The sequence below is a fragment of the Phaseolus vulgaris genome, chromosome 8, assembly GCF_000499845.2.
Source record: "Phaseolus vulgaris cultivar G19833 chromosome 8, P. vulgaris v2.0, whole genome shotgun sequence".
NCBI classification, from domain to species: Eukaryota; Viridiplantae; Streptophyta; class Magnoliopsida; order Fabales; family Fabaceae; genus Phaseolus; species Phaseolus vulgaris.
The window spans coordinates 48,709,907-48,728,088 of NC_023752.2; the positions used below are offsets into that span (position 1 = coordinate 48,709,907).

The window sequence follows — 18,182 nt, forward strand, 5'->3', positions numbered from 1 at the left end:
TACCCATGGAGGACGTGACAAAAACAACAAGAACAACCAATTTGCACCGATTAAAATTGAATATAAGTGCAGCAAATGAAAGAGGACATCATAAGGAAGAGATTGCACCGATTGAAAGTGAAAACAAACAAGTAGAACAAAAATGGGTAATTTGGAATGAAGGGAAAATGGATGAAGAAGATGAAATGAAATAGGGAACTTATGTGGTTGAAGTTCTTGGAGATGAACACGCCACTTGAAGGATGTAAGGCTCCAAGATGAGTGTAGATGCCGCCACTTGAGGTTCCAAGATGCACTCAAGATGAGACAAGAAGAAGAGAAGACACAAGTCTCTCAATCACTCACCAATATGGGAGAATTTCTTTACTCAAAATATCAAATTTGTATTAGAAAGACTCAAGCCCTCCTTTTATAGGAGAAGGACCGGTCATGAGTGTACAAGAAGCTTACAAAGGAAGCTAACCAAGGTTACCCAACTCTTCCACTTCTAGCGCCTAAAGTGGAGAAGGAAGGGATACCTTTCTAGATTTTTCTAAAGCTAATATCTAAAGATGCTTTACACAAGAGGTATCTTTAGGTTTCCTTCTTAGCACCTACCTAAATACTATTCTATATTATTTACAAATTTATACAAAAGAAACTATAAAGAGAGATATTAATTGAAGCCCATTCTTGAAAGCTTGTAGTCTTCTTTTGGCTTTAGGCTTGGTCCTCTCTTTATTTAAATTCTTCTTTAATTTTTTAGAAGACTAGAAGGAAGAACTTCAAATATTTGGATGAATGACCTCTTCCTCCATTAGTAAAATCCTCTCTTATTTGATCTCTATCAGACTGACTACCACATTGTCCGAGAAAAAGTTAATGTTGGTCTTCTCAAGTTGCTTTCCATCACTTCCTCCATGCAAACTGTCGATATCCTCACCAAACCACTGGCTCCTTCCATCTTTACTAATCTCAAGTCCAAGCTGGGAATGCAAAATATCTATTCCCAACTTGAGGGGTGTTAGTTAAAATGATTATATATTCTTAGGTTAGTTATTTTTTTTGTTTGGGCCTTGGGCCTCCTTTACTCTTTGCCACCATGTATTTTAGGCTCAGTTTATTATTACATAACACTTCTCTAATTCATTTAATCATAATCAATTACAGAAGATACTTTTCATGTTTTGCTATTTCTCTGGTTTCACTCTTTCAATGCTTTTGGGGTTTATCTTGCATTCTTCTCTTCGTCTTTCTCACCACAAGCCTCTATTCACAGTCAACGGTGTTCTTCTCAATTAACACAAAAGATTTTTTCTATTAGATGTAATTTACTATGTATATATATATATATATTTTATTTATTTATTTATATTTACATTTATAATTATCGTGACATATAAGTTTAAATTATATTATTTATTACAATATTTAATTCAATAATATTTATTTTAATACTTTATAGGATATTAGTTATAATTTCAAAATATTATATAATTTTGCTAAATTAAATTTTTTTTTTTAAATATATGTAATTTTAATAAAAAATATCATTTAAACATACACTGATTTTATATTATAATATTATTTAATTTATTATTCCGTGTATATTAACTATAAGATATGAATATATCATGTCCAAGTTTTTGGCAGAATATATAAGGACATGAAGACATTTTTTTACACATCCTGGTACTAATATTGTGTGTGTGTGTCAAATGATTGAATGATCTAAAGATATCAAAATAACAGCTTTTTGTTGAAAGCATAACAAGAAAAGGAAACAATCAGAATTTGTAATGGCAGAAAAGAGAAGTTGTTATGGCCCTGCACCTGCATCTGCAGACCCTTGTGTTGTGTCAAGAACGGCTTGTGCAGTGTAGTGCCGATTTTGTGTGAACCGTACACACTACTCTGTCAAACTAAATAAAAAATCAAATACCTCCTTCTGCGATTCTTCCTCCTTCACTTTCTCCTAAGAGGAAACAGGTGGATTCAAACACCATACTGCCACCTGTCCCCTTCCCCCTTTTCTATTCCCATTCCCCTTCTCTTCTCTCTTTTCCCTTTCATCACAATATCCGCAAACTACGCCATGAGAAACGAAGAGGTTGGAGCTTGGTTGAATGGGTTTCCTAACCTTCACCATGCCAACGTTACGCCACAACCTTCCACTGCTCCCACCAACGCCTTTCCGATGTGGGGCCAAAACAACATCATCAACCACGACCATGATGTTGATGTCTTCCTGTCTAATGATTTTGCTAGAATGGGTGTTTTTGGTGAACAAGGGAATGGCGCTAACAAAACCAGAGGATATGGCCATGGACATGGACATAGATATGGTGTTGATGTTATGGACTCATCGTACACACATGCATTCCCACCCTCACACCCATACTCACACTCAAACTCACACTCACTCTCACTCTCACTCTCACACACACCTCGTAGTTCTTTGGATGGATATGCACATGTTGGTGAAGAAAGGGGTGCCCTGTCGTCTGCTTGGGGTATGAAGCCTTCTTCTGATGTGAAGGGACACAGTTTTGGACCCCCAATGGAATTTAACCAAAGGAGGAACACTTGTTATAGAAACCTTCAAAGGCAGAACCCGTTTCATGCTAGAGGGCCATTTGCAATGGATTGGGATATAAGGAGTCCCTTTATGCTCCCTCAAAGTTATCCCTCCATGCAGCAATCCAAGCTTACTACGAATGTGAACAATCCATCGCCTCATTTGTTCCCTGCAGTGAAAGAAAGAGCACCAACAAGGGTGGTCGTAGCCCCCAGTGGTGAATTTTCGCATTCTAGAGGGGACCCTGTGGCCTTTCAATGTGATGGTGGGTTTAACATGCAAGAGAAGGATGTAAAATGGTGTGTTGGAGGTAAAGGGTGCAAGTCTTTGAGGGCTTACAGAGGTAGTTTACCTTCGCCAGCTCAAACAGTGCCAGATGAAGTTCCTCAATTCATTCCTTCTCGCGTTCCTACTAGGCATGAAAATAATGGCATTCTTGCAAGTGATGTTTCTCTTTCTCCGCGGCCATTGTTCAATTTTCGTCCTTTGGTTAAGTTCCAAGGTTACATTTATCACCTGGCAAAGGATCAGAACGGTTGTCGCTTCCTACAGAGGATGGTTGATGAGGGCACCTCTGAAGATGCACAAATAGTGTTTAAAGGAGTTATAGATGATGTTGTTGAGCTTATGATGGACCCTTTTGGGAATTACCTCGTGCAAAAGCTGATTGATGTGTGTGCTGAAGATGAAAGATTTCAGATTGTGTCAATGTTGACTAGAGAACCAGGGCAACTACTCAAAACCTCTTTCAATACCCACGGGTATATGTATCCTCCCGTTGAACTTCAACATTGTTGTATTTTTCTAAATCTTAATGCACCTGTTTTCTTTTTCTCTATGACATGCTGAATTGATAGTATTGTTATTAGAACTCGGGTGGTTCAGAAATTGATTGCGACTGTCAACTCTAGAAATCAAATTGCATTGCTGAGGTCTGCCATTCAACCTGATTTTCTTGATCTTATTAAGGATCTCAACGGAAATCATGTTATACAACGTTGCTTGCAGTACTTTAGTTGTAAAGATAATGAGGTATAATACTTCTCTCTTTTGCTTCTTGTGTTACTTTTAAAGTGGACAACTAATAGTTCTCCTCTGGTATTTAATTGAACAATATGTAAGAACTATATTACACTGTAGTGTTGATGAGGTGATGAATATAGGGAAAATAAACATACATCAAGCGATTGAGATTTTATATTTAACCTCAAATTTTGTTCTAAGTTGTATGGAGGAATCATTTCAGATCTTGATTGACATCATCATCATAGCACAAAATGGCCTATAATTAACACCACTTAGAGCATAGGGAGGGCATTCCTGTTTTTGTTAAAGTCTCACAAAATGGTTTCATTCAGTGAAGTCTTAGCTTCTTAGTGTGAGCTGTCATACCTCACACATCAATTTTTTCAGTGTCAACTAGAATTACATTTCGGAGTCTCAAATCTTTCACTTTGTTGAACCCTTTTTTATCTACATGGTAATCTCGGAATCTAAGTTATACACTCTATTTCAAAATATCATGGTTTTATCTTTATTTCTGAGATTTGTGTTATATCTGGTCACTTCAGAAATTTCTGAAAGGTAAGTCGACTGTAGAAAAAATTTCGGGTGGGAGAAGGTTGAGTTCTCTCCTAAGACCATAATGCTGAAGCATGATCTACTTGGCCTGAGTAGTTTGTTTTTCTTTTTCTTTCCCAACTAGGAATGCTCAAAAGGCTAATAATCTACTAGATAAGAAGCTAGTGAATAAATATTTTGGTTAAGTATTGAATATATACCATTGAGCCGGGCCTAAAAATGTTACTTACAGTAATAGCTTCGGGTCGTTTTGTGACATCCTCTAATAATGTAAAATATTTTACTTGTTGCCATTAAAATGTGCTTGGACAATCTCACACACGCGCGCATATATAAATATTTAAATAAAAATTTAAAAATAATCTTGTTTACTCAGCCGATTCATCATTTGTTTATCTAGAAATGTGCACGTGCCTTAACATCCGATTCTTCATTTGTTTTTCTCTCCCTTAAACCTACTGGATTTGACTGAAAGTTTCATCACACTTGTTTCCCTCTATCATTTATTGCAGTTTATCTTTGACGCTGCTACAAATTTCTGTATTGACATAGCTACTCATGAACATGGATGTTGTGTACTCCAACGTTGCATTGATTACTCCACCGGAAAGTACCAAGATAAGCTGATACAGGAAATATGTAGACATGGGCTTATTCTTGCTCAAGATCCATTTGGGTAATTAGCCTGAACTTGTACCTGTCAATATTCTGTTTTGATATTTATACATTTCATATTTGTTGGTCTAAGTTTAGGATGCCACAAACACAAGTTTTGAACTTTTGGATTTCATAAATCCTCTCAATGTTTAATCTTGGACAACACGTACTTTTGACCAGTATTTATAGCTATTTTAGAAATTGGCATATAATATTTTATTCCACGATCCTTTTGCTTTGTATTCACAGTTTTTTTTCTTCTAAATATGTGAAGAGAATTAAATTAATGCATATCTTTAAATTTAATATTTGTAAAAGTTTAAGGTTGTGGGTTGGTTTTGGGGTTATATTCAAAATGGGGTTAGGGTGGACTCCTAGGAGAACGTATTTATGCGAATGTATGCGATTGTTAAGGATTAGGGACTTTAGCAAGGTAGACTGGTAAGATTAGAAAAAAACTAAAATATAGAGTTAAATTTTCTTCAGTAGATATCTCACTTCAAAAGAAAAAAGAGTAGATTATCTTACTAAACAAACAACATTTGACTTGTTTGAGTGAAACTTTGCTAAAACATCCCTAAAATCAAAGTCATGGATTATTCCACTCAAATGGAAAATCTTGATGAACCCATTTTCAAAATGATTTTAATTGGATCTCCCGTAACCTTGCCAAGCTTTGAAATTTCTTTTGTTCTGTATTTGGTTCTTAGCATAGTGTTCTTCCATTAATGACGGGTAAATTAAAATTCTTCTTATACTCCTGCTAGGTATTTCAACTTCATTTATTTTCCATTTGTATTAATATGTTAGCTTTCTTCTGTGACAACATGCACTAATGATAGTTAAAAAAAACATTGGAAGCATAGTTTGTATTTGATTAGTTACATCTTGGATTAATTGTTTATTTATATTACTTTAAAACCAGTCTCTCAAAGCAAACTTTTCAATATGTTGCACTGCAGAAATTACGTTGTTCAATATATTATAGAGATGGAGATCCCAAGTATCTCATCCACGCTGCATTTCCAGTTCAAAGGGAACTACGTAAACCTTTCCATGCAAAAATTTAGCAGTCATGTGGTTGAAAAATGCCTCATGCATATTGCAGAGAGCAGGTCCGGAATAGTCCAAGAAATGTTATCTTTTCCTCACTTTGAGCGGTTGCTACCAGACCCATTTGCCAACTACGTTGTTCAACGTGCTCTCGGAGTGACCAAGGTTTGAAACCCAATATACAATAAAGAAAAGGCTTGTAATACATTTTCTAACATATACTGTTTACTATTATGAATTGAAATTTATAAAAGAATCACTATAAAAGATGAGACTCACTTCCTTTATATAACTCATGAATAATGAGTGAGTCTCACTTTCTTTCGTAGAACTAATGAATTCTAGGGAATCGTAAAACAGGTATTGGAGAGAAAACATCAGAGGGTGATAATATGATAATTTGAGACTATTTCTTCTGTAGGACGAAGCTTCCACTTTTTACTCTAACGCACTGACACTTTTTTGTCACATTTACCTTACCACTTTGTTAGTTGATTTTTATTAAAAACTATGAAACTATGGATTAGATTAGTTGATTAAAAGTGAAACTCACAAAATTTTGACTTTCAAAATTTTAACTAATGATAAAGAATGTATTATTAACATCTCTTGCACTCACTAACAGCTCTACCTCAATATCTTGCTTTATTATTCATTTCAGTATTGTGATGCTTTTTTTTCTTGTATCTTTTTCTCTGAAATAGGGTTCTCTGCATACATCTCTAGTGGAAGCAGTTCGACCCCACAAAATCTTGCGCACCAACCCTTATTGCAAAAGGATTTTCTCAAGGAACATACTTAATAAGTGATGAATGACTGGCAGCTAGACAAGATATGTTGTTGTCCTCTTGAGTTTTTTTCACTATTTTTCTCATAATTAAGTCTCTCTTTGTTTTATACTTCTATTATGTCCTGGCCACTAGCATATGTTGTATGTATGCCTACTTGACTGTATAAGAATCTGATTTGAGCCTCCTACTGATTTTCCCATGTGATATAAGGCTCTGAAAGCTCAAGGCAATTGTTTTCTAGATGCATATAATGCAGGTTTATACTGCAGTATGTTGTGCTATGGATGTATGATGTACGATACATCCTATGATGTTCTTTTTTTTTTTTGTTTTCTACGTAGAATGATGTGTAGATTTTGCTGGATGTTCTATTATATAATAATACTTTGTTGGGAGTTTGGGTACTTGGAAATTTTATGTCCTTGTTGGGAACAAAATGGCTAAAGTGATAAATAGTCTCTTCTTTAATGGATTGGATGTATTAGATGGTTAATAAATTTATTATGATGTTATTAAATTTTGTTTTTGAAAGATTGGTGATAGATTGAGAATCCTACACCAGAATATAACTAAAAAGAAAATTAATTTTTTGTCAAATGTAGATCTAGGTGAAGAGATCAAATAATTTTGAAATTACATTGGATCACACAAAAAAAAATATGATGAATGTTATTTATAATAATTGTACAATGAAAGACGTCACTTTACAAATTGGGGTGTAATACAATATAATTGCAAAATTGTTTTATCTCTTCAAGTGGGATCTAAATTCACCAAAAAGTTATCTCTCATTTTCGTTGTAATTTTGGTGCATAGTTATCCATATATGACCACTATTTTATCTAAGAGTTATATAAATTTAATTTGTATACATTTTCCAGCAAAAACATTACAATTTTTTCTTTGATTAATTAATTAATTAATTTATACTATCTTTTATGTTAAAAGCAACTTAAATATACCTTTAGTTATTGAAATATGATTATTTGAAATTAATTTACACTACAAGAAAAACATGAAATAGAAACCAATTTTAGAGACAAAATATAATTAGTTGTTATAGTAACTAAATTAGAGACCATTTTAGAAACTAAAAAAAAAACATGGTTTCTAAATTACTTTTTTATTATTGTTAAATGATTTCTAAATTGGTATCTAATTAGCTACCAAGGTTTTAACTACCAATTATTTAGTTTCTAAATTTGGTAGCAAAAACTTTGGTTGTTAATTAGATACCAATTTAGAAACCATTTAACAATAATAGAAACTAATTTAGAAACCAAAATATTTTTTAGTCTCTAAAATGGTATCTAATTTGGTCACTATAACAACCAATTATTTTTTGTCTCTAAAATTGGTTTCTATTTCATGATTTTCCAAGCATACATCTATTATGTAACATCCCTCCTTAAACTTATGGGGGGTATTATTAACAACCATAAGTTTGTGTAGAAGATGATGAAAAGCTAAGCCAGAAAGAGGTTTGACGAGAAGATTCTCGTTACTTGAAATTGTGAGGGAACATGAACAAGAAGAAGACACTTGCTTTAGACATGATCATGGAAAAAATGTAGGTCTAGCTCAAAATGTTTGGAATGAGAGTGTGATACAAGATTAACAACAAGAAGAACATCCCCCAAGTGTTTTGAGTAGATAGTAGGTGTAGACGGTGAGACATGCAACTCAGTTAGTAAGGACTCAATCCAGAGGATTTAAGCCAAAGTTGTTGCCACACTCCTATATTCAGCCTCAGTACTACTTCTTGAGACTACTTTCTGCTTTCTCGATGACCAGGTAACGAGGTTGCATCCAAGATAGATGAAGTAACCGGTGGTGGATTTGTGGTTTTCCAAATCAGTTGCCCAATCAGAGTCGATGAAGCCAATGATAGAGAGGTCATATGAAGGTTGTAGACGAAGACCATGGTTGTTCCAGCTAAATATTGAAGAATCTGTTTAACAACATTCCAGTGACTAAGTTGTGGTTTATGCATATATTGGAAATTTTGTTTACAGAGAAAGAGAGCTCAGGTCTAGTAATTGTGGCATATTGAAGCGCACCGACAATAGAGAAATAAAGAGTGAGATCTTCAACCAAAACATAATTGTCAACGGTTAAACACAACGATGAGACCATTAGAATGGACTGGGAATTGGAACTAAGCATATTTGTTCTATGAAGCAGATCTTTGATATATTTAATCTTAGAGAGATGAAGAATATTATCTTTCAAACAAGTAGCTTCAATTCCTAAAAAATAGTGAAGAGGACCAAGATCTTTCAAGGTAAACTTTTGACTTAGTTGTGTGATGAGGGTTTGCACCAGGGTAGAAAATGTTCTTGAAAAGAAAATATCATCAACATAAATGAGCATGAAAAGAGTTTCCTTGTTGTGAAACCTGATGAAGAGTGATGTATCTCTTTTCGAAGCTGTAAACCCCATGGAAGAAGAGTATGAGACCATTTTTAAAACCAAGATCGAGGAGCCTGTTTGAGACCATAAATTTCTTTATATAGTTGACAAACAAGAGTTGGATCAGAGGCAAAGAATCTAGAAGGTTGTAGCATATAAACTGAAGTGTCTAAGTCACCCTAAAGAAACATGTTATTGATGTTAATATGATGAATCAGTCATGGGAGGACAAAGCTAACATGAGAACAACGTGAATAATTGTAGGTTTGACTACGAAACTATACGTATCTGTGTAATCCACACCTTTAGACTGATGAAAGCCTTTAGAAACCAATCTAGCTTTATAGCGTTGAAGAGTGCCATTAGCATTGTACTTGCATTTAAAAACCCATTTGCAACCAACCAAGTTTGCACCAGGAGGAAGATGAGTGAGGGTCCAAGTGTTATTTTGGAGAAGAGCATCATATTTCAAACGTATTGCATTAAGCCATTCAGGGTGAGTCATAGCTTACTTGTAACTAAATGGTTCAAAAGAGTCATTAATAACATATGTATGTAAACTTTTAGGTTTAAAAATACCAGCCTTCGCACGAGTGATCATGCACTAGTGCAAAAAGGACTTATTTCGACACTACATTTAAGGTGTTTTTACGGTCAGACGTTGTCATTCAAAACACGGTGACATTTTTGAAATTATCTAAGAGGGAAACTTTACCTCATAGTCACCTTCTTATACAAAACACTTTGTTGTAAGAAGGCGGTTATACCAAATAGTCGCCCTCTTAGACTCTTTTTTTACCCTAACTCAGAGTGCGCCACTTACACTTTCATACTTCCTTTCTCTAGCGCTTTATTTTCTCTCTTGCTCTTATACTCTGATGCTTCTTCATCGTCTTCCTCAAGCCTGCATTGTCTTCTTCATGCCATAGGTAAGTTGGTTTCGAGCTCTCTACTTCTTCTTCACCATTGTTTTTTTGTTTTTTTTGTTTCTCTTTTTTTTTTAATTTTCTGCCATTGATCGAAGGTCACCATTCGTATGGTTTCATTGCCTTCAATGCTGGTGTTTGGGTTTTACTGTGCCCCATTTGCTCTGTCGCCACTACTGCTGTTGTCGCACCGCTCTTCACCTCCATCGTTGCCTTCACACACAAGGTTGATGGTCTTTTAAATTTTTAAATTTTTTTTTTAATGTTATTAATTTGTTTACTTTTTATTTTTTATAATTTGTTTTTTTTTTAAATTTATATTATTTTTGTTTTTAAGTTAGAATAGAATTATTAAATTATTATATGGTAGATAGATTTATATTATTTAATATTTATAATTAATTTAATGATTTTTAATTTGTATATTTTGTATTTATTATAATTTGTATTCATTATTAATTTATATTATGTTAGTTGTTAGGTTAAAATAGAATTATCGTGTTGGTATTGAGTCTGAGGGTATTCGACCCTCGGCAATTGATACATGTTGGTATTAATGGCGAGGGTGTTCGACCCTCAGCAATTGATACATGTTGGTATTGATTTCGGGAATGTTCGACCCTCGGCAAACGTGAGATTTCACACTCATTATTAAATACTTGAATGACTATTACAGAATATAAGGGATCGAAATTAGATTAAATCTGTTCGCATAAGTGATGAGTACGAAAGAGAAGTAGAAGAATTTATACAATTTGTGCAACGTAACACGAATAATAGTGGTCATGATGAAACAAAGATTAGGTGTCCATGTGTTAACTGTTTGAATGGAAGGATATTGGATGTTAAGAAAATCAGGGAACACCTTTATGTGATGGATTTCTTCAATCTTATACAGCTTGGACATGGCATGGTGAATTATTACATTTACCACGTGTTTCCATAACCAAAGAATATGTGGGGTCCATCATGGATGATGCAGTACATGGTGAAGTACATGATGATCGATTGGAGGACATGATTTGTGATGTGGGAGCTGAGTCTTTTGAAGAAGCGCATGGATATGGAAGTATGTCAAGCGATGGAGAGACTCCGTTGTATCCTAGATCAACTAACTTCACGCAGTTGTCGGTAGTGGTAAGATTGATGAATTTGAAGGCAATAAATGGATGGACGGATAAAAGCTTCACGAAATTACTTTAGTTGTTGATATATGCTTCTAAGGGAAATACTCTGCCTCATCGTAATTATGAGGCCAAAAAGATTTTTTGTCCAATGGGTATAGAGTATATAAAGATACATGCATGTCCTAATGATTAGGAAAGATTTTGAATTGTCGAAAAGTTGTCCGAGGTTTGGGTTATCATGTTATAAGTTGAAACAAAAAGATGATGATACTATTGAAGAGATAGAAAAGCATGGACCCATAATGAAGGTTATGCGATATCTTCCCATCATTCCAAGGATGAAGCGTTTGTTTGCAAACCCAAATGATGTTAAGAATCTTAGATGGCATGTAGATGAGAGGAAATGTGATGGCATGTACCAACATCCAGTGGATTCTATTCAATGAAAGAAATTTGATGACGAGTTTCTAGATTTTGGTAAAGAATCAAGAAATATATGACTTGGTTTAGTTATAGAAGAAATGAATCTGTTTGGTAATATGAGTACGAATCACAATTCATGGCTTGTTATTTATAACTTACCTCCTGGATTGTGCATAAAATGAAAATATATGATGTTGTCTATGATGATATCCGATCCAAAACAACCAGGAAATGACATAGATGTTTATCTAAGTCCCCTAATTGAAGATTTGAAGTTAATGTGGGATTAGGGTGTTGAAGTATTTGACGGATTTGCTAATGAAACTTTCAAGATGCATGCCATGTTATTTTGCACCATCAATGACTTTTCGGCATATGGTAACTTATCAGGGTATAGTGTTAAGGGTCATAAAGCATGTCCAATATAAGAAGAAGACACAGCTTCTCAACAATTGAAAAATGGAAGAAAGAAAGTATATCTTTGGCATCGAAGGTTTCTTAGAAGTCATCATCCTTACCGGAAGTTGAAAAAAGCCTTTAATTGACATCAAGAGACTAGTAGTCCACCAACTCCATTAACTGGTGTTGAGGTTTACGTAAAGGTAAATAACATAGACCACACCTTCGGTAAGTCGAAAAAGAAGTCATTTATGACAAACATATGAAAGAAAAAATCAATCTTCTTTGATCTTCCGTACTGGTCGAGGTTAGAAGTTTGACATTGTATAAATGTAATGCATGTTGAGAAGAATATGTATGATAACTTAATTGGTACACTTCTTAACATTAACGAGAAGACGAAGGATAGTCTAAATGCTCGTTTAGATTTGATTGAGATGAACATGCGAGGCAAGTTGGCATCGATAGAAATGGGTAAGCGTACATATTTGCCCCCAGCCTGTTACACCATGTCAAAAGATGAAAAAAAAAATTGTCAATGTCTAAAAGGTGTGAAAGTGCCACAAGGACATTCATCAAATGTGAAGAGCCTAGTGTCAATGCAAGATTTGAAGTTAATTGGGTTAAAGTCCATGATTGTCACATCTTGATGCAACAGTTGTTGTCGATAGCTATTCGTGGGATCTTACCAAAGAATGTTAGACATACCATAACCCGTTTGTGCTCATTCTTCTCTTCCATCTGTTGTAAAGTCATTGATCCATTAAAATTAGATGAACTTGAAGATGAAATTGTTGTTATCTTGTGTGAATTGAAGATATTTTTTCCTCCATCTTTTTTTGACATCATGGTTCATCTAGTTGTGCATCTGGTAAGAAAGGTTAGATTGTGTGGACCAGTGTACTTAAGATGGATGTATCCTGTTGAGCGATATATGAAAATTTTGAAAGGTTATGTGAAAAATCATTATCGTCCAGAAGCTTCAATGATTGAAAGGTACATAGTTGAAGAAAGTATTGAATTTTGTTCAGAGTACATGTCAAAAGCAAATCCAATAGGTCCCCAACTAACTCATGGCACCACAAGCGTTCTACAAGTAAATATTTACGTGGTGTACATATTGTAAGCAAAACTCGATTAGAAGTCTTACAAGAACATTTGTATATATTGAATAACACATATGAAGTTATACCTTACATAGATGGTCATAAAGTCATTGTGAAGGCAAATAACCCAAGACAACCAGAGAAATGGGTCTTGATGGAACATAATAGAACTTTCATGCCTTGGTTTAAAGATGAGGTGTTAAAGGATTCAACGACATCTGAGACCTTGACTTGGTTTGTTGTTGGATTGAAGTTTAATGTCATTTCTTGTACATCTTACTGTTAGAATATATGACCTTAAAACGAGAGGGGGGGGGGTGAATTGTTTAAGAGGAGTTTTTGAACACTTTTTCAGCTAGAACAAAATCCTTTGTGTGAATCCAGATCAGAATTTCAGTTAGCCAAGAAATTAAGCACAAAACAGCAAAGCACCAGAAAAACAATTGGTTGTTTCTGCGAAACAATCAGTTGTTTATACTAGTAAAGCAATAACAACTGAATTTAAATGAGTTTAAGGGAAGAAAGAGATACACAAATAATTTATATTGGTTCACTCTTAAACCAAGAGCTACATCCAGTCCCCAGAAGCCATTGGGCAATCCACTAAGCAATCAAAACAAATTACACACAAACCACCAAAGTAGTGACCTTGAACCCTTCAAGAAACAGACTCACTTTGGCACAATACACACCAAGAATGTTGATCTTGACCACCTCAAGAGCATACAACACTCCTTGGCAATAACACCAAAAACTACAGAATATTCAGAATGAATTACACTTGTTTACAGAACAATCTGAAATCAATACAGATATAATCCTATTCCACTCCTTCTTGAGAAAACCCAAAGCTTGATGTGAATGTTCAAAACTTGAAAGCAATCTTTCACAACTGAAAAACTCAAATTTGTTTCTCTTGTTTGTTATAAAACATAAACAAACCATTTATACTTTTCAAAGATTGGTCAAAGCATTTAATAGAGGAGCGTATTCAGTTGGAAAACATTTAAAGCACATTCAACTAACAAAACAAAATTCTGTTAGGATTTTCAAAAAAATAATTGATTGAAACCACGAAACAATCGATTGTTTTGGTTTGACAGCAAGTCAACCAACCAAAACAGTTTTCAACCTTTTCAAAAATACCTAAGAGTAAAACAATCGGTTGTTTCCACAAAACAACAGGTTGTTTTTCACTTAGTTTGAAAAACACTTAATTTCAAAAAGATTTTAAAACACATTAGCTTTAGATAAAACAAAGAGTAGATTACACATTTAAACTACCCAGATCCTATCCTAAACACAACAGCAACTCCAGCCTTGCATCAAACACGTGGATTTGGATTCTTCAAAGCCTTTAATCACTCTTGATCAACAATTACGAAGTGAACAATTGTATACTTTACACGAAGTCTATGGATTAAAAGAGTACAATTCAAAATTCTAGTGCTATTCTTGAATCCGAGTCAATGCAGTTTTCCACTTCGAAAGATACAAATCCTCTACTTGGATCAAAGGCATACTCTGGGTTTATAGAAGAGATATGGGAGGATGACTATACTAAGTTTTTCGTTCCAGTTTTCAAGTGTAAATGGGTTGACAATAAAAGTGGGGTTAAAATTGATGAATCAGGATTCGCACTAGTGGACTTTCGAAAGATAGGGTATCGAGGTGAGCCATTTATAATGGTTCAACAAGCATCTCAGGTTTTCTACGTCAAAGATCCTTCGTCAGAACATTGGTATGTCGTTTTACATGGGAAAAACCAAGGGGAGGCCGTAAATGATATTGAAAATGGTGACCCCCGTTCATTCACACCAATGATAATTAATAAAGATGACGATGTAGTTGATGATGTACATGCAACCCGTAAAGATCAAAATGAAGGAATTTACATATGAACATTCAACCCACTACGGTAATAAATTTAGAAATATTTTTAATAATAAGAATTTAGAATTTTATGTATTTGTGTTATATGATTTTCTTTCGATGCAGATTAACTAATGTTTGTTACCTAATTTTTTAACACATATATGGTTGACGATCATACTCTGATCAGACCCTGATCTGGACGAGCCAACAAAGGACCTACTAGATTGAAGCGTCTCTCATTGAGACATGCTGCTGATGAGAAGACACCTGTTGACATTGACGTTAACACTGGAGTGGCTTCTGGTCCTAATGCTGAGACGTTTAGCAACTATCTTGGAGTTGTTTCTTGTGAGAGGCTCTCCATTTTGATTAATTCATGGGATGATGTGTATGAGGTGGATCAGAGCATGCTCTAGGAGGATGTTCAGGTAAGCTTTACATTTTATCGTTATCATATAATGCTTTTTAATATTCATTGATCAATTTTAATTTGATGACATTATTTTGTAGGAAAATTTTGAAATCCCTAATGTGGAACCGCTTCGATCACAGATCATATCCAATATCAGAATTAAATTTCGTTAGTTTAAGTCAACACTGACGACAAAATATATTTTTGGCAAGTATAAAGGCGAAAATCCTTGTTTAAAGTACAAACATATTGATGAAGAGACAAGGCGTCTTTTTGTTCAAAGTCGTAAATGTGAAGCGTGGATGGTAAGTGAAGTTACTTAACTATTTTTATTTATATAACATTAATAACTAATATTATTTAATTCACTTTGTTTATTTCATTTATGACAGGATCGTTGGAAGAAAGCTCAAGACATAGCATTAGAAAATGTTACCCCGCACGTATTGTCTCGTTCGGGGTATCGAAAGCTTGAGCAATCACTGATGGTGGAAAAGGAGCAATCCAAACAGGGGATTGGGTCTGAGATTGATACAAGGGTCACTTCTTGATGTGAGTTAATTTTTAGATGTTTTCATTTATTGTGACACTTTTACTTAAGGTTGAGATTTTAGTAATTTATGGTGAGGACCTAAGGAAGATTCCCACTGGACACGAACTTAACCAAGTGGTTAAGTAAGTGTGAAGGTTCACTTCATAAAGGCAAAGATTAAAAACAAGATATAGTGAGGATGAGATGCAATTGCGAAATTAAAATAGGCACAAGGTAAACATCAATGGTGGACATGGCCTCCTAAATGATGTACCATACTCATGATTATGAGTGAAACCCAAGAGCAACAAATAAGAGAACTAAGAGACAAAAACATAAAATGGAATGGAGAAAATGGAGTGGGAAAACTTATGGTGGTCAGTGAGAAATGTCACGCCACTTGGAGGGTGGTTTTACTCCAAGATGAGTGTGTTGGCCGTCACTTGAGAGATTCCCAAATTACTTAAGATGAGACTTCAAACCTAAGAGGACATAAGCCTCACCAAGAGCTCACACAATTTGTGCAGAGTTTTTTTACTTCATTCAAATTCAACTTGTAAAATAGAATGGGTAGGCCTCCTATTTATAGGTGAAGGAGTCTTGGAAAACAAGCAAGAGATAGGATGGGAAAAGGGAAAAAATGGGCAGTCGTAGGGTTTGACCGAACCCTAGGCTTGTCCTTCTAGAAACTAGATCAAATTGCCTTCCTAAAGGGCTAGAAACAAGCTAAAATGATAACTGCACCCCCAATTATGCTAAAGGTACCTTGTTCTAGCCTATCTTTGCTATTTGGACCCCTAAAGTGAGTCCAAATTATTTACAAACATATTCTATTTTTTAAGAAGACCAAAAGGAAGAACTTGTGATATTCAGTTTTATAGCTTCTTCTTCTTTTGTTGATTCTTTCTCGAGGCTTGATGGAGCCTGACTTTGTATCTTGAGATGACTGACCCTTTTGGGAAGTGCTTGTTGTGTCCTTAGTTATCTTTCGATTTGTATCACTTCTCCTTCCTCACCACTGATAAGTGTCTAATTTCAGTAATATTTCATATTAAAATATAGGCACTTATGAGGATTTATTGCTAATTTACATATAAAATAATTCCTAATTTATGAATTTATACCTTTTTACATTTTTATGATCTTTATTTGAATAAGAGTATTTTATTCTCAAATTTCGTGTTAATAGAAGATTTTTAGGGACGATTGAAGATTTGGAATAAAGGAGAATAATTTGAGCTAAAAAGATAAAGTTGGAAGGTCCCAGAATGAAAAAAGATGCAAATAAAGATTGGGCCTTTTTTATGTTTTATCACTTAGCCCATTAGCGCGACACAGCAAGCCACCTAACCCTAGAAAATTAGGATAAATAGGGGGCTAGAGGTTCAACCCTAGTGTGCCAGATTGAGAGGAAAACACCATAGAGTGAATTATAACCCAATTGGGAGAATGGAAGGTGCTAGAAGTATGCGTGGCTAATTCTACCCTTTGGGATTGGGAGTAATCTGTTCAAACTCTTATGTATTGAGGTGATATCTTATATATTAATATTCAGTTCTTGATTGATTATTGGTATTGTTGTTTTACTTTTAAGTTTCCGTGACAAATTGAGAATCTTAAATCTGACCGGGAGGTATTTTTAGGGTTCGGACCTAAACAACAATACTTAACATATTTGAGTGCTAGGAATAGACTTGAAATGTTAATTGCTATTAAACGTCTGAGCTTCGTTCTAAGTTGTTCTTATAATTATGCGAGGGATCGATAGTTAGGGGACATTCTTAAGGATTTTATATGCGAGGAATCGATATAAATGATTTTTATACGGGCATCAATTTCAATCAAAGAACTTAATATTGACATGCTAATCAAAATACTTGAGAGTGAGAGGGATGAAACTAATCCTTATTTTTCCAATTGAAACAACTAATTCTTTGTCTGTTTTCTTATTGATCAGTGCCAACACAATTAATTCGAAACTCTTTTAATTGTTCTATTTTTATATTTAGCGATTATTGTACTCGATAATTCACTGTTCCTTGTGGGATCAATATCCGTCCTTAAGGACAATTATTACTTCTGACAAACGCGGCGCACTTGCCGTAAAAAGGTCATCAACCACCTTTCCGCCACGAAGAATGGAAGATGGCTCGAATTAAAAAGTCGGGTGCATTTAGTTCTGAGCAATCACGGGTAGTCTCAGAAAAAATTGTAAGTTATTTTTATCCTTTTTTGCATTTATTTTAAAGCATTAATTATATTAAAAACTTATATGATTTTGGTCTCTTGCAAGGTAATTTTGTATGTGAAGGTTGTCGCGATATTCTTGTT

General features: G+C 34.5%; 1 protein-coding gene across 1 annotated transcript; it reads left to right on the top strand.

Moving 5' to 3' along the window:
- The first annotated feature begins 2,074 nt into the window (after positions 1-2,074).
- On the top strand, positions 2,075-6,958 carry LOC137825280 (putative pumilio homolog 8, chloroplastic). Its single transcript, XM_068630953.1, has 5 exons — positions 2,075-3,318; positions 3,427-3,589; positions 4,651-4,814; positions 5,758-6,013; positions 6,553-6,958. Exons 1-5 carry the CDS (start codon positions 2,075-2,077, stop codon positions 6,655-6,657), a joined length of 1,932 nt encoding a protein of 643 aa, XP_068487054.1. The 3' UTR covers positions 6,658-6,958.
- Positions 6,959-18,182: the final 11,224 nt, after the last annotated feature.